The sequence below is a fragment of the Mytilus galloprovincialis genome, chromosome 5 (assembly GCF_965363235.1).
Source record: "Mytilus galloprovincialis chromosome 5, xbMytGall1.hap1.1, whole genome shotgun sequence".
Classification (NCBI taxonomy): domain Eukaryota; kingdom Metazoa; phylum Mollusca; class Bivalvia; order Mytilida; family Mytilidae; genus Mytilus; species Mytilus galloprovincialis.
In genome coordinates, this window is record NC_134842.1 from 76,190,390 (window position 1) to 76,214,061 (window position 23,672).

General features: G+C 31.8%; 2 protein-coding genes across 3 annotated transcripts in view; both read left to right on the plus strand.

The window, feature by feature from the left end:
- LOC143074149 (uncharacterized) overlaps positions 1 to 23,672 on the plus strand; it is a 638,429-nt gene that overhangs the window by 325,035 nt on the left and 289,722 nt on the right. The window lies entirely within an intron of this gene.
- Positions 1 to 23,672, plus strand: part of LOC143076429 (uncharacterized) — a 376,981-nt gene that overhangs the window by 304,684 nt on the left and 48,625 nt on the right. Inside the window, exons 2-3 of one of the 2 annotated variants that reach the window (XM_076252205.1) lie at positions 319 to 435; positions 22,840 to 22,977. The exons of the other annotated variant lie outside the window; for it this stretch is intronic. Of the exons in view, the coding sequence (XP_076108320.1) occupies positions 336 to 435; positions 22,840 to 22,977 (238 nt within the window). The 5' untranslated portion in view covers positions 319 to 335. The remainder of the gene's footprint in view (positions 1 to 318; positions 436 to 22,839; positions 22,978 to 23,672) is intronic. 2 annotated transcript variants of the gene reach the window in all.

The following is a 23,672-nucleotide window of genomic DNA, read 5'->3' on the forward strand; positions in this document are numbered from 1 at the left end:
GTTGACATTCAAAGAAAAAAAGACAAGACTATATGTATTACTCATTTAATTTAGTTAATTAAGATGAAATTTTGACAAAGTATTTACTTTGACCCTTTGACAAAAATGTAAAAATTCCAAAAAATTTGAACCAACCATTTTATCAGAAAAATTACACTGGTTATTTAGAAGTTTGACAAACACTTATATTGATCATTGAGAAGCTTAATATTCCCCTAACAGCACAACGTAATTAAAACGTTTAGCTGATTTTACAGAGTTATCTTCCTGTAGTGTTAAGCACCACCTTAATTAACATTTTTAGATTAATTTCTGCAGATAATTGGTTTATCTAAATGGCAACAAATCAACCTCATAACTTGCTAGAATGGCAGCTGCACTGTGTTTTAAAAAGAGCAAACCTTCTTCAGTATTATACCAGTTTCATAGGACAAGGTACAGTACAACAATATTGAATCATTCGTACTTATTTCATGATTTATATGTTTATTTCAATATATTACATGTATACATGTAACTTAAGAGCCAGTCTGTTATAAAACCATGCAAAATGGACCGAATCCAAAATTATCCAATCAGACTGATATTGTGTATTTTTGATACCTTATATGGAATGACTATTGATGCAAAATATTTACAAAAAATATTCAGCTTTTATCTGTGTATGCAGATTATTTGATAATTGTCAATTTTTGTACTGACAAAAGGCCATATTCAGCATATGTTAGGGGTATTTTGACCTTTTTCTTTGGATTGTTATATAACAGTTACACTTAAATGATTACAAATATCTTAAACAACTTAAAATGAAATAATAATTTAGATAGTTTTCAAAGTCTTGATATCTCTCAATATCCCTACTGGCAGGTTTATATTGCATGGTTTTGAAAAGTGCCGATTCCGCAAAAATTTTCTTTTTTTAAAGGCCTAAAATCTTATAAGATCATGTTTTGTTTTTAGTTACTAGTAAATGTATTACAACATGAAGTTCATATATTTATTTACAAAATAAAAGAAAATGGTGTTCGACAAATAATACCTTCTAATGATGAAATATCAATTTAAGATGGACATTATGGCAATTTTGTCGTACTTATGAATGTTTCATTGGTTCCGTGAGAAACTTTACAAATGTAGGTGATAGTCAAAATATAAGAAAAAAATTACACAACTTATGTTTATTGTTCATCATGTTTGATTAATTGATTAAAAGCAGTTAGAATGAGTTTTAATTGAAAATATATTACAGAAGTAGTCCTGGTTAGACCCTTTTTCAGCCCCAAAATGATTTTTTTTTTCAATTTGTTTAAAATACATGTATTAGCTTGCCGATATTTATTAAATTTACTTTTCAAAAGTGAAATACTTCAGTTAATGAAAATGATTTTTACAATACTATCAACACTCAACAGGTACTATGATCATTCATTTATGTAAAATTTCTGAAATCTTCACAATTTTAGCATTTGGCTAATTTAAGAAAAAAGTAAAATCACAAAAATACTAAACTCCGAGGGAAATTCAATCGGAAAGTCTCTAACCACAGGGCAAAATCAAATTACGAAACACATCAAATGAATGGACAACAATTGTCATATTCCTGACTTGGTACAGGCATTTTTAAATTTAGAAAATGGAGAATTGAACCTTGTTTTATAGCGCTAAATCTCTCAATGGTACGACAGTCTCATCAAATTACATTATATGTGTTGTCTAAAATGGATATGGACACTTTTTGCAGTCTTGATATTTACATTAGATGTTGCATTTGATGATATTACATACACATATACATATTGAGACTGTGTGCTTCTTACCTAGAAAAGGGGTTCCATTTTTAATATTGGAATTAATCTTTATAGGTATAGAACCACTAACTTAGGCCCGATCGGAAAGAACATACTAGAAAGTAGTACATATTAATACAAAGTAGTTCCTACGCATTGCTGTATCTTTAATTAAAGCGGGTATATTTGGTTATTTGTGGTAACAAATGAAAGCTTGAGAATTGGGGATCATTGTCTTTTGAAAAGATTTACTAATATATGAATAATAAAGAAGTATTTGAAATTTTGATAGAAACGCACCATTGACATGTTGTTTAGATGAGAAGTCCCTGTTTTTGTACTATCAAACTTCAGGGAACCTTTACGCTCTAATATGCAATTAGAGGTATGTTGATATTTGTAGCACAAGTAAGGATAAGGTGCAGTTTTGACATGAACTAACTGCCACTTTATTTGAACTTGAGACAACGTAGCCATTGATGCTTATAGTCCAGCAGATAGGTGAATAATTGTGCACTTTGTGTTAAAAGCATAAAATTTGGTAGAAACATAGTTTGGACCATTCTAAACAAAATAAGATATGGAGGCAAGCTTGACTTGATCCACTTCCGGTTTTATCATCAAAATGGCGGACATGCATTTGATAACTGATTAATGGTTACCCAGCAGATAGGTGAACAATTGTGCACTATGTTTTAAAAGCATAAAATTTGGTAGAAACATAGTTTGAACCATTCTAAACAAAATTATATATGGAGGCAAGCTTGATTTTATCCACTTCCGGTTTTATCATCAAAATGGCGGACATATATTTGATAACTGATTAATGGTTATTCAAATCTCACAGCTGGTAGCCAAAGCTTGCTGTGTAGACTATAATATTATTGTGTATTCATGGTTTGAAATAATGTATCATTTCTTTGAAACCCTCGGGGTATTTTATTCAGAAACTTGTCACTTCCGGTAAAAAATATCACAAGTAAACGTAATTTAGAGACAAAATACATATGTTTGATAAAAAAAAGCAATGTTGTCCAAAAAAGGGTTAAATATCCTTGACCATTGATATTGTTCGATCAAACATCAGCATAACGAATCGTTCGATTAATTGCGTAATAGTGGTGTCGACATTCAGAGTACTCACATGGGTTGCGTCCAATATCGTAGCGGCTGCAAAGGGCTACGTAGATGTATGACTATTGAACGCGTAGCTAGCCTAGCTGCAACATAGATATAGATAGCAGCTAGATTAGCTACTCGTTCAGTAGACACACATCTACGTAGCACTACGTAGCTGCTACGATATTGGACGCAACCCTGGTCTCTCATAACGGTGTATACTCTTGTGACACCATTCAATACCATTCATGTATCCCCTGGTTTTTTTTCACCTTAACCAGCGATCTATGCCACAGTGTCGAATACAGTGAATGCATGGAAAACAGGCAATGCATATGCTTTTTCTTGTCCTAAAAAGTTAGCAAGCTCATGAATTAAAATGTATACGAAGTGGTTTCCAGTCCCAAGGCAACCCATAAATATCAGCTGCATTGTCACAATGACATGAAACAAGTACTAATACATCGGTAACAACTGTAGCAATAATTCTCATCTCGAAAATGTGTTCATCCATCTGTTGATTTGACAGAAAATGAATGAGCTCTGTTTTGTTTTTATCTACACGTGAGAAGCTCTATCAGTTTAGTGGTTAGCATGATTGCCTTTGACAACGTCTCCTTGTATTGTCAATCTTTATATTGTCTACAATAGTTACATCTTGTCAATGGTTCTAAAAAGTAAAATCACAAAAATACTAAACTCAGAGGAAAATCAAATCGGAAAGACCCTTTTCTATTCAACGAACGTCGAATAGTATCAACAACTGCTGCGGAAGCTATATCTTTAATTGGTATACAGAACAAGCAGTTCGTTGCTGTCTTCAAGAAATTGATTTCCTATCTCTTCTGCAACAGAACCTACATCATGGATAAACGACATTTGAGCTCTTAGTTTCTGCTCATGTTCAGTTGTGTTCTCTTCATCAAGAAATCGATATATATGACTGTCCCTCTGGTATCTTTCGCACTCTTCTCAAACTCTTTAGCATGTCTTGCCATTTCTTGTAAAGCTGCCATCCATCTATTCTTCGGAGGGCTAATGGGTTATCTGTTAACAGTGCCTCCATCCGACTTAACAACATGTTTATTTCATGTGTTCTGTCAGACAGTGAACCATTATTTCTAAGAGCATATGTTTCTTTAGATGCATGATGACGGATCTTTGGAGAGTTAACGTTAAGGATTCGTTTGTAGCTGTTAAATATAAATATCCAAGCAATCGTAAGTGTTTTCTGCTTATAAGAGTCGGTTGTTATATATTGTCCATACAACAACATACTAACAAGAGCTACAAGAGATCTTGGAACATTATTCTCCTCCCAGTTCACTGGAAAACTACCGTCAAACCAAAATGTAACAATAAACATGTCACTGCGAATTATTGTTACTGCTTTATAAATCTGCATTTAGTTTTAGTCAAAGGCATCATCACCTGCTTTCTGAAACGACGGTTCTATATTATCCTTGAAAGCAAGTTAATTCTCTTTCCCTTGTTTTTATTCCTGAATATCAGGTAAATAAGCAAGCATTAGATATAAGAAGTTGTATGAGTGCCATTGAGACAAATCTCCATCCATGTCAAACATGTGAAAGCTCTCTCACAGGCAAACAGTCTATTCTTTTATCTTGAATTATTAACCCTGTCTTCAATGTCAACATCTAGATTCCTTATTCGCCTATAGAAAAAACCTGACATCTTGAATCCTGGTGCTAAATCTTCTTCGGTTATGGAATCTTCATTGTAGCTGATGATGTCAGCTAATGCGATTCCATGGCTTATTCGTGCGTCTCTTCCTTATTCAGTCTCATCTTCACTAGAGACTTTTGATGCCTGTCGATAAAGATAAGCAAGACATTGGACATGATATTTCATTTCTTGTACAATGAGGTCCCCAGCACTGAGCTTCTCTAATAAAGTTGTGAACTGAAGCATTTGTACACATTGACGGTGTGGGTCGGTTTCCAGCTCCGATTGCCTGTTTTGTTTACATATCATCTGTATCCTTTTGATGTCTTATTTTAGCTCTCTTGAGTTCTATGTTTAGATGGTAGGTCTTATGCCATGTGGCATTGTTTTTGTACGTAGTACGTGGAAGACCCCTGCCATCATATTGTGTATGCAGATGGGTCGTAGACGGTAAACAAGGAAGTTCTTTGTATTTAACGAGATTTCCAACCAAAGTAAGATATCTAGCACCAATATTGATACAATTTGAGGGTGTAGAGCATTGCAGCTATTTGTCTGTCATATTTTGACAAATTATAGATTTAACATTGAGAATAGAAATAGGAATATATCAAAGAGACAACAAACTGACCAAAGAGCAGACAATAGCCGAATGCCACCAATGGGTGTTCTATGCAGCGAGAAATTCCTGCAACCGGATGTGGTCACCAGCTGGTCCCTATACAAATGGTGTACTAATTCGAAGTAAATGGATGTCACATTAAATTCCAAAGCATATGAATGAACTAAAATCCAGTCAACCGCTTCAACATTTGGGGACGAACTACCTCGTCTTCGATTATCTGATGCCTCAATAAGTTTAAATCTTTAAGAGCTCATCTTTCAATTGTTATTTAGACTCTTGATTTATCGAAGTGTATGTCTATCTTCATTCAAATGTAATAATGAAACAGTAGTGTTCACCATATCAATTGAATTTTAATGATCTCCAAAGAAATAAATACCTGATTCTATTACACCATTTCTCTCACTTTTTGCAAATTAAAAATCAACATTTTTCTTATATTTTGACATGAAATTTCGACCGGAAGTTAACCAAACTCATCCAAATTGCTGCTTCAGCAACACTGAAACCCATCTAATACGATTCAGATCAATTAAAACATCAGTTCTTTTAGTTTAAACTAAAAAAATTAAAAGAGAATTTGTAAAAGTTGATATTTAAACATGCATCCGCCATTTTGGATTTTACCGGAAGTTAACTATATTTCCCACTTGCCTCCATATCTAAAATTGAATAGTATAGATAGAAGTATGTTTGAACAAAGTTTGGTGCTTTTAACACGAAGTGCACAATTCCTTCATATATTGCACTTATCTGCTGGACTATTAGAATTGCAGAATTTAACATAGAAAGCAAAGGGCTACAGTCCCTGTAACGTAAAAGTTAACACTTTTTTCGTTCGGGAATCGTACGTACAGCGTTCGGTAATCGTTCGTATAGAGATCGGTCATCGTCCGTACATCGTTCGTATAGCGTCCGTACAACGTTCGGTCAGCGTTCGTTCATCGTTCGTTCATCGTATGGTAAATGTCACCGCTGAGGGTTTTGTATAACGTATGCTTCATGGTATCGTTAATCGTTTTATTTGTCGCATGGTTTATGGTATCGTTTAGCGTTTAGCGTTTCGTTTATCGTATGGTATGTCATATCGTTTAGCGTTTCATCAATCGTATACATGGTATATCGTTTTGTTAAGCGTCTGATATACAAGTATGTTAGGGTTTTATTTCAGAAAGTTAGTTACGACTATAGTTTTGAGTTAAAATGATTTAATATAAAAAGATGCGAGATAAAAAAAAAACAATTATTAGTTTGGATTGGATTAAATCTCTCACTAATATCATTATGGAATATATATAAAACGAAGGGGAAACGTTTCCTCCCGCCACATTTTGACATGAACAACAAGAGACCAAACACCGCGATATAAGTCTATATGTCTCTCTCTCTCCTTCGCCAAATATTTCTCTGATCCAAATATTTCCTTGACACAATAAATTATATATCAAATGTTATATAAATGAGGCTTTATATGAAGTAAACGTTTTATATCTAAATGTATTAGAAAAAAAGACAACCCATCCATGGTATTTGTTCTCCTCAATGTCAGAGTCTGATATATACCGAAAACTGCCAGGGATATATAAAAATTCGTTGAAGATATCCATGGAACCAGCGTCGCTTGTGATTCCTGCTGTCGGTGTTAAAACTGGTTTTTTTTACTGTTAAAAGTGCTTAAGTGTATGAGTAAAATACAGAATTAAAAAATAACTCTACCTTTTTTATATTTCTTTATCATAGAGGTAAGCTTCTGGTCAAGTTTCACTTATTCTGTCGCAAATCATTTACCTTAAATAACCAATCAATTGTATTCTAAAAGAAGTTGATTTGTTCTTTGTACGAATACATGAAATATTTATCACTGGGCGTTATGTTTGCAATCGATGATCAAATACAACTCTACAGTATTTACATGAAAGAGACTAAATAATATATTTTTTATTATTATTTTACACATATTTGAAGGATCGAAATAATCAGTGTTACAAATGGATGTTATTTAAAGACTTGAAATTTTACAATTATCACATGCATCTATGAAATTTTTTATCGACGCACCAAACTTTTCCCTTTCATCGTGTATAGCTCATTTTCCGATTCGCTTAAGGTTTCTAGCGATCTTCTTACTTGTTCAGTAAAATTGAAATCCTACACAAATTGCAAAAACTTTTATTCTCCGGCTAGATTGCGTAAAAGATGAATACTGTTTCGTTTGTGTACACACAATGTTTTGAAGGTCGATATCCAGTTTCGCTAAAAAAGAATTAATTTGCGCCACAACTTAATTATGCCAATTCTTTTTTTGCATCAGTTTATTGTAAAAACTGCAGCATTTATTTGCGCCAATAAAACAATCATTTAATTGCGCAAATATTATAGACTTGTTTTCAAATGTTTGTTCTTAGTGCACCGAGGAGGTCCTTTCCGTTATTTAAAGGTACAAGAAGAAATACCGCAAAGCGCCTCCTTAGTGCATGCACTTAGAACAAAATAGTGCATTAAGGACCTGATGGAATGATACTAGAATTGACACAAAAAACATGGCATACAGAAGGAGACTTTCTTAAAGTACATAATTTCAAATTTTAGTAATTTTAGTAATTATAAAGTTATTTAACAGCTGAAGTAAGTATTCTAATGTTACGTGAAGGTGTAAATAGGTTAATCGTTTCGAGGTTATTATAACACAATTAATAAAATAGAAAATGGAAATGGGGAATGTGTCAAATTCCATTTATTGGCGCAATTCATATTATAAAAAAAGAAGAGACGAGCGCGATTCAAACCTTTACTGACAAATTACACTTAAACGTTTTGAAACACCAGTAAATTCTTCGTCCGGGGATATGGAAAACCGGGGATATACACCTGACATTAATCTTCCTTCAGTAACTTTACAATACCCAGCCGTGTCATTTCCGTATATTGTACATGTAGATAGCACGTGTGATACATGTATATGTTCCAGACCATATGAGTATTTGGACCGTACGCGTACGGTCCGGACCGCATACGTATACTCGTACGGTCCGACCATACGCGTACGGTCCGACCATACGCGTACGGTCGGACCGTATGAGTATACGCATATGGTCCAGTAAGAGCTGACCATACATGTTGTTGGATCATATGGGTTAAATTTAAACAAACATTTATTTTTAGTTTTATAAATTGTTATTGGAATTAGATGGATAAAATGAACAAATGAACAATTGAAATTATATATTTGTTTAATTGTATATCTGAATCCTATTTTGGTATTCTCGCCCAAGGTGACACTTGCTACCACAAGTAATGTAATATATTTTACAATTACATGTTTGCAGGTCATTCATGTTCCTTTGCATTGGCATTTTTTTGTAAAGTTTCTAATATTCTAAAACAATTGTCCTCCCACATTATGTTTACTTCCGATATCGTCAATTTAATGTATTACTTTACTGATCGACATGCTAAAAACAAGATAGTAAGCAGATTTAATTAGCGTGAATTTTTTAAATAGTTAAAAAATAAGGTTTTTATTTCAATTACAATTGAACTTTTCCATATTAATTTGAGAGTTAAGTTATGTTGATCTGTTACATGCATTTGTAACTTATAAACTTAAGCAACTTCTTAATCATATTAATCAGACCGTACGCGTACGGTCCGACCGTATGAGTATTTTGAAAAAGTATTTTTTTTCGAAAAAAGTATTTTTTATACGGTCCAAATACTCATACGGTCTGGAACATATATACACCAGAAATACCCATTCAAATGATTTTTATTTTTAGAAGAACTCCATATCGGGTAACATTAAATATACATAAACATAAAATTACAATTGAAAAAAAATGGTAATAATAAGTTCAAATGTTGTTTTATTTAAAATGCTACTAGATACATATCTATATGTTATTACGTTATTTCATGTACTTTTTTTTTTGGCTTCAATTACTTTTTTATCTTATTGACTTATTCGTAAATCGAAAAACGCACAAATCTGAATAGAATCATATGGCATAGAATGCTTTCTCTAACTCCAAACTAGTTATACATGTACATGTAGATGCCTCTTAAATTTTATTTTTCTCGTTGGGTTGCTTGTCCATTAATTGACGTTTATGCTATATTCTTTTGTTCGGTAGTTGTAAAAAAAACCGCTCATCTATCAATTTCACAAGAAATATATAAAATACTCGTAAGTCATGAACATTGACACAAACATAAAATAAAAGGAAACACTTTAAAGCTGTTTAAATTATGCAGTGCATTTTGAAAATATAGTTTTGAAAAAAACGGTTATTTTTGTTAAATATTTTTTCTGTCCCTTTTCTTAAAAATTAGGACACGTGTCACTGGTTAATATAGAACTAGTCAACCATGAATAATCCAAAACAACAAATTTGCAATTGGTTTGTCACACTTGCTTATATTATGAATATTACGTATTGTTTTCGGCTGAGACTACTACATCTGTCTGTGCTATCGCTCTGTGTGGGTTAATTATTTTAAGCATAACGTTTATAAATCGATCTCTGAAACAAATTATACATAAAAAAATTATATCATGAGAATAAAGTCAAGCAAAGATTAAACTTATGCATGGCAGAAAAGAAATATATGAAAACGATAGTTCAATGTACATGCAGCCTCGCAAATGATATTTAAAAAAAAATACATTTACTTTATAAAACTAAGGACTTTAATCTAAGTATTGTTGATGGGATGTTGAAGTTTTCAGAACATAGAAAATACACAAGAAAATCTATCAGTACACTATTCTATCAAAATGTGTTTGGTGTCCATTTAACAATATATTGTTTAAGAGTTTAGTGTTTTCTTATTCATTCTGACATCTGTGTCCATGGATCTGAACAAGAAATTGCGAAGACGTTATGCTTATCTGTTTACTTTTAATTTTAAAAATGATTTTTCAACAGAATATTATATATATATAAAACTGTTTAATTTTTGTTTTTCTTTGCGAAAACAAAATGGCCCTAAAGCTAAATGTCATCGTCAGCATGTATAATTGAAGGCGATAAACACTTTAGAATATACACCACCTGCTGGATCTTTTTACCTGGACACATATCTTATTACGTAAGAAATACGAACGTAAAATTCTCGATATGGTATATTCAGGCGAATATACATGGTATCTCTGGACTGGGGAATATTTTGATCTCATAATGTAACATGTAAATTTATTTGTGCTTTATGTAAAAAAAATGCATTAAGCCATTTTATTTTCAAAACTTCTTTAAAATGAGTTGACTTTGAGCATATGTTTATTTTCAAAACCAGGGACAAATCACTGATTTCTCAATTTTAGACCAATCTCATTATTTTCAGCAGAGGGCAAAGTATTTGAAAAGAAATTGTATTTAAAAATGTATTTAATCACTTAACTAGTTATATTTCAAATATACAAAATGCGTTTCTGTTTCATATTTGGCTTTTGAGAATACAAATGCAGGAGTTCCACATGGCTCTGTATAAGGTTCCCCACTATTCCTTATTCATGTATATTACATAGCTGGTAATTTGATAAGTCTAACTCGATTGTGTGCTGATGAAACATCCCTTTCTTATTCAAAAACTAGTCATTACACAATAGCGAATGTCTTAAATAGCGATTTAGAACAAATTTTAGCATGGTCTAAGGATTGGTTTATTAATTTAAATCGGAACAAGACAATTACTATAATGCTATTCTCCTGTAATTCTTCTCCAGATGATATTAAAATAAAAACTTCAAAATCAAGTAGTAGAATTGGGGTCCGTAGAAATACCACAAAGGACCTCCTTAGTGCACTAAGAACAAAAATGTGCATTAAGGACCTGATGGAATGATACAACTATCACAAGGGACATGGCATCAAGAAATAGACTTCGTAAAAATTTCAAAATTATATCTTTTTTTATTAGAGAGTTATTTAAGGTTTTCTCGACACGTGCCTCAATCAGTTGATTGTCACCTGTGTAATCGGTAGAAGTTCATGTTCGCCCAACCTTGACCCGTTTATAATCCGCGTGTATACGGATTAAACATGTATATGGTATTTCAAATTGTTCTGGGTTTTTTTTTTCGTTTGTTTGTTCCTGTCGTGTTTATTCTGTATTTCTGTCTGTTTTACTTTTTTTACTTCTAATGTAATGGCGTATTTTCAACTCATATTTTTTTTTTATCCTTTTAATTTTAAAAAGACAAATAATTGTGAACTCTTCACGGAAAGGTGAGGATGATATTTGGTTGCTTAAGGTCCAGTAGCCAATATTTCATTCATTTTTCTGATGTCAACCAAACCTCACAGCAAGGATTTTAAAAGGATAGAATACTGGCAAATGCAAAAAGATTATTTTGACTATCTTTGCTGCCTTGGTCTCTATATGATGATTTATTATGTTTTAAGGGAGACTAAACTCATGTTCTACAAAAACAAATATATTCAGTTTTAATGAGGTTATCGTCTGATCTAATTTCTGATGTGATTTACTGAGAATGTATCATTTCTGTTGATAAGAGGCAGCACCAAAACATGTTTATCTTTAACATGTTGTCAGGTTAAATACATAAAGGTTAAACATGTTTAAATTTAAACACTTCCTTCACGTGTTTAGGAGAGGAACATATTGAGGATAAGAACATATTTACAAATGCATTACAAGTAAAAATATGTATAGCTTGATGTTTAGGCCCTAAACACATTTTAAGAGTGTAAATATGACTTATTTATTTCCATCTACTTCAATTTAACTTTTGTGGAAAACCATACCACATCTCCTTTCGCTTATTTTTGTTGTATATATTCATATATTCATACACCACTTTCATTTATTTATAAATCTTAAAATCATTTATTTCCACAGTTGTCCAGTTTGTTAGCGTCTCTTAAATTAATAATCATGACAGAACGGGCTCTAGAGTCATATGATTAAGTTAACTAAATTATTAAGTTCTCCCACATTGTGCATTATATTTCTTACATCACTATGCTTATTACATTATAAATGAAAATGGTATTCATCTTCAATTGTTAAAATAAAGATGAAAATTTGTTTATTCAGTAATAAATTTATCGTTCATAGAAGACACTTATGATTTATATTCTCTTTTTAAAACATAAAATAGTATTTACCGCTTAAAGTTTTAAAATTTCTATAATACTTTTGTAATCGGGTTTTGAAGAACCCCACGGACGCCACATACTTTCATATGTCTTTCAAGGTATAATGAAAGTATGTATAGGAAATGAAAGCTCAGAAGCCTTTTTTTTCTCAATTTGTATCTCAAAATTGGCCTCTTAAAAAAAAAGAAGCTTACATATTCAGTTTCCTTAAAAACAAATTTTAACAAAGGTAAAGTAAACACAAAATTCAATTTTTAATTTTTCTTTCATCAACTTGAAATTATACCATGCTAAACCGTTAGGTGCATTCAACGGAAAAACCCATTCAACAACAACCATTAATTAATCAATTAGTAACGATCAAAAGACATTTTTTTATTGGATAAGGTTGATTGAACATGATGATTGGTGGGTGGTAAGACAATTGTTTATTGGATAAGGTTTATTGAACATGATGATTGCCGAGTGGCACGCGCAGATTAAAAAGCATTTTACTTCAAAATTACAATATCTTTTGATACCAAACTTTATAAATATGAGTTATATACTCATATCCTCTTATATTCATGTTCTTTGGGGTCTCAAAACATCGTTTTAATGTCCTTAGTGCAAAAGCTTTCTTCTTAGTGCACTAAGAAGTCCTTTGCGGTATTTCTACACACCGGTAGAATTGTCTCCTGTCATAAACATTTAAGTATTAATTTTGATTCCAATGGTAAATTCTATACAATATAGAAAACGTTTTAAAGTGTGCAAGCACAAGATTAAATTTCTAAAAATATTGAAATATGTATTGACTAGGAATTATCTTATTCCCATACACTTATAAGATCAATTATGTAATATGCACGTGAGTTATGGAATGACTGTACTAAACAAGATTCCAACAATCTGGAACATGTCGTTCAGTTGGAAGCAGGAAGATTAGTAACTGGGTTGCCTTTGTTTGCTAGTCCGGAAGTTATATATATAATCAGAGGTACAGGCAGACATTTGCTAGTGGACAAAAAAAATCCAAAAAAGCTCAAAATGTTCTTTTCTTCACATAAAGTGGGACTGCCTCTACGATTTAATGCCATTTTTTTTCAGTTAAAGATAGAATATCAGAAAATCCTTTTTTTCATATACTACTATCGAATGAAATAGCCTAAACCCTGACATATGTACGTCCAGAAATATGAATATATTTATCTAACTTGACACAGACACAATTGCACGTCAATCTTTATTATTAAGAACAGTTGATTGGATTAAAGTGATGGATTGCCACGCCTATATTAAAAATGAGATCCTATGAACAGACTTCAGATAGCTCTCAGTATTCGAATTTGATAAAAAAAAATATTAATATCTTGTATTGTTTCAATATTAAAAGTGTTGGGTAACGTAGTTGAATTTAAGATTAATTTTGGGAAGTCGTGTTTACATGTATCCCCATTTGTTAGGTTATTCAACATGATGAATAAAAAATTATCAGCTGGTTTTAAGAGTTGCAAATATTAACAAATTAAATTTATGATACAGAATTATTTTTTATTTGTGTTCCTGAACAGTTTTTGCTAAATTTGTTTTCCTCGAATCCCGAAAAGTGAAGAGTTTTTCATACGTGTAAATCCAGAATGCACACAAACGACGTTCATGAATGGTCTGTTCAAGAGTTTAGTTTCACTTTGCAAAATATTTCAGACACGTAAATAATATAGGTTATTAGTGCTAGCTTTACAAAGAAAATATCCACTGACATGCATAATATCTAATGCCATGGGTCACGCATGAACTGTCTTATTTTATAGGGATGCCCATGTGGCACATCAAAGTTAAGATTGATTTAACCATTGTACTTTAGAATTGCAACAAATCTTAAATTCACTTGAAGACATTAACCTGTTATCTTGTCGACTTTACAGCTAATTTCCGAATGCTTGTAGAGTAAAACTTTGGTAGGCTTGCTTGCTCTGTTTGTATAAACATGAATTCAAGCTTTGTAAATAACATTGCCACCAAACCATATAGAGGCATATTTTAATCTGTATATATTATATTTAAATTTGATTGGAAATTATCCAAATTACAATTGTAAATGATACAAACTAAGCAATCAAGCTAACCAAAGTCTCGCTTTACATGCATTAGGAAATCAGCTGTAAAGCCAACATAAAGATAGCCGCTATATCCTGAGAAGAGACCACGATGAAATTTGAAAGTTAAACAAATCTTAGTTTTCACGGGAACGAATATTTTGTTAAAACGTTGTAGTGATCAGATCATCAATGACGTAATTTAAAAAATAAGACGACAAGGTCGGAAATAGTTCTAGAGGTCTAATAGCAAGAAAGTCTCCTCACTCAGCTTGTGGTTATGTGTTGGTGGTGGATAGAGTCACACCGACTTACAATTGACTATTTCTCTGCGATTACAATTAAAGATCGTTGTCGAAATCAACACTAGGGAGATACCATTAAATTTTTACAGGGTAGGGGTGGGGGAGTTGTGGCCAGGATGAAAAATGATGTCCTGCATTTTTCTTTCAATGTAATCTCAATGTAAATGTAGTCCTGTTTTTTTTATACTCTATTCTGTTCTGCCTTTCTTAGCTATTAATGTATCCTGACTTGTTTTTCATAAGTTCATCATGACTTTTCTTTTGGCAAGATGGCCATACTGCCTTTTTTCTTTTCTATTTTCAGACAGACAAACTTCTTCGTGCATGTGACTTCATATATATATATATTTCAAAAGGGATAAGAAATGTCTTAATTAATAAGTTCTACATTGCATTTAAAACATCCATTGAAAGAACATTGTATAATTAGAAGTCATTGACCGCTGTTGGAAGTTCAGTTTCGCCATTTTTCGTGCTTGTCATAAGACGAAATTTCCGGGGTTTCGATTGTTAAACTCGTTAAATCAAATAACGAACATATTCCATCTCAACCTGAGAAAGAGTGATTATCGTTTTTGAGCTGTTGTACTTTCAATGCTATTTATAAACGCCGAGTAAAATTTTAAATGTTTGGTATACAAATTTTTAATTATTCATCTTTAAAAATATTCTGAGGACAATCGAAGAATCTTTGAGTTCTGACGAATATTATAGTGTTTTTCTATCTTTCCACAAAGTATATAAAAGTACCAAGCGTTTTTCTCAACTTTGACAACCTTATTCTGTAACAGATCTTGGCAGTATTTTCCAACGGTAATTTTCAAAGTGCTTAGACAATTCCAGTGCACCGTTACGGTTCAAATATGATGTAATGGTATGGAAAAACCTTGCAGTGCTGTAACTATTGACAAAAACATGCTACATTTTAGAAAAATGGCTGTTAAGATTTTACCTATATCTGCCGTCGCCATATTGGGATAGTCGTAATTCCAGTTACGGTTATCAGTTTAATACCAGTGCAGTTGAGAAATATGGTGCAGTTATTCAAATGCAGATGTAAACCTTATCAATATTAAACCCAATCCCGCAAGCAGCTGTGGTCATTCTGTTGAGGATAGTATTCACTATTTTTAAGTGCCCTTTTATCAACGAAGCAAGAGAAATATTGTTTTCAAAATTAGAAAGATCTACTATATCCATTTTGCTTTTATTGGCTGGTGACGGTGACTTTTCATTTCAGCAAAACAAAGACATTTTTGAGTCTGTACAATCATATATCAGAAATACACTAAGATTTAGAACATTCAATTAAAATTCGGAATTCCTACTTCCCAACTTTTCACTCTAGTCCAGTTTTATATATTACTCTTATACGTTTTGTTTTTGAAACAAGGCTATATTTTGTCCAAAGACAAGCACAATAACTCCAAAGCGAATTGCGAGAAGTGGTTTCGTATTTCGTTTTGGTTAAAGAAAAACAATACTAATATAGTTTATGTAAAATAACGACTCTCGTACGGTGTCGCGTTTATATCTTTTTAATGCATTGGTGCAATTAGATGCAAACAATAATGACCATAAAATGTCATGTTTGCGAGATCAGACAGTAACCTAACAACTAAACAATTGAAAACCTAGATATCAATGTTTAACATTCGCCAGCAATGAGCAATTTTCATAAATAAAACATGATTGAGGTGAATACTTTGCGAGTAAAGAAAAAGACACTACCATAGATTTGTTATTAACCCTAGATGCTTGATGGGTTCAAATCAGTATTCAGGAATTACCACTTTTCAATACACCACATATTTACAACAGAAATTAGAAAATACATGTAGAGCCTCGAAGTATTTCTTAGACATTTTTATGTTCCTGTTGGCTTTATAAATATTTCGATTTGAGCGTCACTGATGAGCCTTATGTAGACGAAACGCGCGTCTGGCGTACTAAATTATAATCCTGGTACCTTTTGATAACTACTATGTAGCTTTCTTTCTGGCAAACATGGTTTTATAAATGCTCACAGGCACCGACAATTGAAAAACAATCGATCTGTTTAAAATAAGAAATGAAAATAATTGGTTTTTTTTTATGGCAAATAAGAAAAATGACCGTTTGATTTAAAATTGTTTAAAATTATTTAGAATAGATTGAAATAGATGGAAATAACGTATTTTAATGTGAAAAGGCTAGACTTTAATTTTTGCCGTAGGGATGTGACTGAGTGGTTTTGTTTACAATTATTTCCCATTATTTCCCTAGTGCAAATCTGCAATAATTATTGTATCATCATGTTGTTTGATTTTCACATTATAACAAAACTGAGAATATAACGGATGAATTTATAGTTAGCTGTTTGATGTCCAGTGGCAACTATCAGATGTATCATTAGGAGGACATTTTCAATGTTAATATAATAAAATTAGATGTATGTTTCATTATAATACGTTATTCTGATTGGCTACACTGCAATATTGCCTTATTCCTTAATCAATTTCATTACACAATAAAATCTACCATTCATGATGACACGAGGTCCCACAATATAGTGCAGAGGTAAATAAAAACTTGGTAGAAATCGTGTTTTCATGATCCTAGCTAAGCAATGTATTTATAAGTATTGAATGCTTCTTTTTGTAACTTCATAGGGTTGTAAAAGCGTTGACCGTGCGTAATTTTTTTAGAATGAAGCGCTTTCGTGTTTCATACAAAATGTACTTCTGTCAACGCTTTTACACCCCAATGAAGTTACAAAGAGAAGCATTCAATAAATAAATATAAACAAGGACATCCTGTGTTAAGCAAACATGTGTATCACGGCACAAGATATCACCTATAGACCGTGTATATCATATGTATATTTAGGGTGGGTTGCTCCGAATAAAGGAGATATAGATACAGGAAAAAAAAAGAAAAAAAAAGAAAAATTTAGAATAGTGTATAACGGGCAAAATAAAGGACAGAGGAAAATGGTATAAGAAAATTAAAGAATAGAGGGAGTGGTCTAGTTTTTTGCCGGACAAATGTTGATGATTATTTAAAGTCAAGTGCATTTATAGGATAAATAATACAAAATCGTTTGTACATTGGTAGGGATTTATGTTTAGAGTTGATGAGGCACATATGAGAAATTGTTTTTATTTGAAATTTTTCGAATAATTATTTTTTTTCTCGTCTGATTTTAAAATGAATAAAACATATCTTTAATCTAAAAACATATGGTTTAATTACGACATATAGATAAAACTGCTAATCAGTCGATTTTAGAATACATGCTATAAAAGAGAATACATAAAAAAAAAATTAACCAATTTAAACAAAAAGTCAACCTTAAGACCCCGAATATACTTTTGTAAGAACATAAGATTAATTCCGAATTCCATCTAAAATACATTGTTCATTTAAAGAAAAAAAAATGGTGATTCCTTAGGCTATTTTAAAAAAAAATGACGGAATTCTCTGCAGACTGCAGACTTGGGGTAATTGTAATTGTAATCGTTAATCAGCTGTAATTGATTACAATTTTTCAAGTAATCATTGTAATCATTAATCAGCCCAAAATCTGATTACATGTAATTTAATTTAATCAATTACTTTTCAAAATGCCCTGTAATCCTGATTACTTTATGATTACATTCTGATTACAATGAAAAAATCTTGAACTGTGTTTATGGTCAATAAAAGATTTTTTGTTATTCTTATTTAATGAATATTTTACAAGTTAAGATAGTTTGGTTTACTTTAAAAAGCATGTTAATTGATTTGTATACTTCAATAAAAAATAAACTTTTACAGTATTGAAAAGTCATCATTAGCCTTAGAAGAGACATATAATACAATTTTAAGTCTCTGGCCATAGTAAAAGATATTGTACATATTTTCACAATATATATATCTTTGATAAAAAAAAAGTATTATATTTAAGTAATATTATACTTTTCATTAACCCTGAATTATAATCTTTTGTTAATATTGTGATTTTTGTCAACTCTGAATTGACAGGTAGGAAACCAATTAAGGTTTGTTTTTATTGCAATTTCCAATTGAGTATAGCTGTAGGACAATATATAAGATAAAAGATTAATCAGACATGTTTAAATTTATCTAATTAGAACAAACTAAATTTAAAGAATTTTGTTTAAAATAAGAAAATTTTGTATGTACTTTGATTGGACATGTAAATTGCATTGATTTATAGTACGTGTATTTTGTTTACAATTTGTTTAAACAATTCTATTAAAATTTTACATAGTCTTTATCTGGTAACTTTATTTCATCCATATTTTAACTTCCATAAAGTGCACCTTGAAATACAAATTAAGTCTGGAAGAGGTCAAAAGACAAATAGCAAACTCTTTATAAAGCCATATATTCAATTGAATTGAAGTCAAATAATTCAGAGATCAATGATAAAGAGAAATGGTGACACAATATTCATGTACGTATATAGTGAACTTTTGTGGTTTAATAAATAGATGTCATTTTAAAATATATAAAACAAAATACTTTCTAAAAAGTGCTATAGTTATATTAAACGTTAATTCATTCACATCATTAAAAATGTGTTTTTTTAATTCATTGTAATCAGATGTAATCATGATTACTTTGTCAATGTAATCATTAATTTAATCAGACACTTTCAGAAATGATGTAATCATTAATTTAATTTAATCGTACAAATGACAAAGTAATTGTAATTTAATCAATTACTTTGAAAGTAATCGGACCCATCTCTGGCAGACTGTAGTTTACTCGCACATTCATCAAGTACGTATTTCTACGGCTAAAATAAATCATTTTTTTGTATTTTTTAATTTGTTTAAATTTATTTCAGTGTTTATTTTTCAAACTTTTTATGTAAATAATGTTGGATCAAGATCGAGTCAGATTAAATTATCATCTATTAAATTATTAATTAAAAACTAAAACATGTATCCAATCTAAATTTTACACATATTATCACCTATATCAAAAGATTAAACAGAACACAATTTTTGTTTTATATTTAAAAAAACATGTACGCTTAACTATGCACGCCAAGAAACGATGTACGCTTAAACGATACGATATACGCTAAACGAAACGATGTACGCTAAACGATACGGTATACGCTAAATGAAACGATGTACGCAAAATCATACGATGTACGATAGAAGGGCGCTTATGTTATCGTTTGTGGTATGGTTTATGGTACATGGTTTCGTTCGTACATCATTCGTTCAGCGTCCGTACAACGTTCGGTCAGCGTTTCGTTTGCATTCGTACATCGTTCGGGAAGCGTACGTACATCGTTCGGGCATCGTCCGTACATGGTTCGGGCATCGTTCGTATTGTTAACTTTTACGTTACACGGACTGTATGAATTAGTGGTTTTTAAACTACCTTATAAGCTTTATGTCAAATATCAAGCAGATGCTGAGAAAACTGTAACTTTCATTTTGTGAAGCTGACATGAATGACAGATAGTGATTCTTATCTAGCTTCTTGGATAACAGTCGACATAACAACAATGTTAAGTTTTCTCATATAATGTACTCTCTAACATATTGAGGCATGTGTATAAAACATCAAATATATAGTTAGCGTATTTCTACAAGAGACAAACACATATGTCAATTTGAAATAAAATTTATTTTATACATACATGAATAAAAACATGACTATCAGCGTTTCGCCTTTAACAAGTTTTTGAGGTTAGTCTTAATGTCAGCATGATCGCTGAATCTACACTTTGTTGCAAAGTCCCGCTACTGTATCCCAAAAAAGATTTGTGCCATCGGCATAGTTAAATTGACAATTTTATAGCAGCATGATCAACAGAAAACAATGTCATAATCTAATAATACACCTCCTGAAACATGTGGAAAGTTGATACAAAAAAGTCTCAATGCCCTCCGTGCTGTGAATAAATTTAAGGTTATGGTTGTGTCCTATGTACAAAGATAAACCTTGTCTAATATATGGGTTGTCTGCTTTTCATCACTGAAAGCTACCATATTTGCCAGCGAAAGATTCCACTAAGGAGGACAGTTTAACCACAAAAATAACATCGAGACTACCTTTGGATAACTTAATGTAAAAATTTGCACATTAACAAGAGAGAAAAAACACATATATTTAGACAAACATATTTTTCAACATAAAATAAGCCAAGTTCCCTCCTACTCTAAGCAATTTTTGTTAAAAAGCAAGGCACAAACTATTAGAATTATTCCATTTTATGGTAATTTTAGGAGTGTTTTTAATCAAAGAGGGACGAAAGATACCAAAGGGACAGTTAAACTCATAAATCAAAAACAAACTGACAACGCCATGGCTAAAAATGAAAAGGACAAACAAACAACAACACACACGACACAACATAGAAAACAAAAGAATAAACAACACGAACCCCACCAAAAAACTAGGGTTGATCTCAGGTGCTCCGGAAGGGTAAGCGGATCTTGCTCCACATGTGGCACCCGTCAACTTTGATCAACTTTCCATTATTTGCGCAGCTATTTGTTTTATCTGTCTTAGAACTGATATACACATTTCAAAATATTATAAAAGTTAGGAATAAAAGATAGGATCTTGATAGAAAATTGCCATTGAGTACATGTTGTTTTTGCAAGTTGTTTATTACATCTGTTGCGCGAACTCTCTTGCAACCTGCCAAGTGTTTCAAAATTCGCAGATGGCTATTTTTGTCGTTATTAAATAGTGTTCTTTGCAACATATAACTAAATAATATTTAATTTAAGAGCTATATCAAATATCCAGATTTATCTTAAATATGATGGGTTTTTAAGCCATTTTTACTAATATGCAAACTAGGCTGTTTTATGGGAAATAGCGCAAATTAATGTAAACAATTTTATTCATCGTAACTGCTAAATACCCAAAGATTTTGGAACTATATATAACTTTGGCAAGTTGTAACAACCAGTTTGGACAAAATCTGGGATAATATGGCAGAATTGCTCTAAAGTGTGGTGAGGACAACAATTGGGAAATGATTTTGAAAATTTATCTGAATATTCCTTAATTCGAATTGGATGTTTAACTGTCTCGTATCCCTTGTCTTTTTTTATATTCTTCATATTAATAAACGCTAATGAATTATATTGCGATCCTTGATGACTAAAACGAATAAAACGTTCAATATTTAAAAAAAACAACGTATCATTAATGTTTCCAAGCGCTTAACAGAGATAAAAAAAAATCAATGCTGACCAAGACGAACCCGGCAATAATTATGAATTAAGTAGAGGATTTTTCAACTTTTCCCATGTAAAAAAAAAGCTTGATATATCTATTTGTTGTGGATATATTTTGACTTGTATTGACATGTAGAGGCATTACTTACAATGTAACGTTATTCAGTTTGATCTTGTAATTAGTTTCTTCTTTATATACTACCGATTAATTTGAATATGGGCATATCGTTTGTATCTAGCAATATTTATCGGTTCAGTAAAATATTTATCGTTCATAGTATTAACACATTACATCAATAAAATGGTGAACACTTACAAAAATAATCACACACATTATTAGTTTTGCATTGATGGCTATATGGTCGTAATAGCTGGTTGGACACAGCTAGTACATGCGGTGTTGTCTCGATATCATTATAGCATGAGTTCGAATCCCGATGAGGGATGATCACTATTTTATGCATTGTTGTGCTGATATTTATGGTAGTTATGAATAAAATGTGTTTTTAGCCATTTATTACTTTCACTGGTGGTCTATTGTCACTTGTTTAGACGTACTTATTTTTTCTGTGACTTTATTTTACGATACTTTACGGTAAATATTTATATCTAATTAGCCAATCTGCAGTCTTCATGCATGCTATTAAATCAGGTAATATAAAACGTGTGGTGTACTCTAAACAGCTCACCTACCTAGACAGAACAACACAAGTTTTTGGTTGCCTAGTGTTACGTATCCTCGTCAGTATAATCTACAGAGTAGAGTTATCACACAGTACATATTGTATTATTGTAAATAGAAATGATTGCAGATTAGCTAAGTGTCTATCGTAAAGGATCATCAGATGCAGTCAGAAAAAAAAAATTTATATTGACGTACTGGAACTTAATGTTCTATAGCCTATAAACTTTGTTTCAGGTGAATGCAATGTATTGCAGCTGTCGGAATCGGAAGATGATAAATTCAAAGATGTCATGGAGAAAGTTGGAATGTCAAAAAAATCGATACATGTTCGTCAGTTCAAAAACACCCTTTTGGAATGGGTGAAAGATCCAGGTAAACCATGTGTTTAATAATAGAATAATATGCAATAGTGTCGGTTTGTGTTTGTTTCTGTGAAGCTGTGTGTCAATTTCATCTAGATAACTATTGATTTTGTTCTGTATTTATTTTCTAAAATTGCATCTAGATGAAAATAATATAAGTCAAATTGCGAGTACAAATATTGTTTTATTGCAAACGATAACACACTTTTAAACATTCTTCCTGTCTATCTCTCTCTCTCTCTCTCTCTCTCTCTCTCTCTCTCCCTCTCTCTCTCTCTTTCTCTCTCTCTCTCTCTCTCTCTCTCTCTCTCTCTCTCTCTCTCTATATATATATATATATATACAACTCGTCTAAACACCAACCCAACAATGTGAGATCTGTAAATTTGCTTTCGCAAATTTTTGGTTCTTCCCTCGCCGGGATTCGAAGCTATGCTACTGTGATATCGTGACACCAAATCGCCTGCGCTGCAGCCGTCCCGCTAGACCACACGACCACCTGGGCTCTCAAAAAAAGAGCTTTCGGTGGGCATGTGTTACCTTTCCACGTCAGTTTTAATCTAGCGGCGTACTACAGTACATGATATATAAGGCATGAAGATGTTATTGTTACAGATCAGCTAAATTATCTATAGTAAAGGATCCTACAAATTAATGTAATATACAGTCACAGAAAATAATTATATTCATAAGTACGTCTGAGTC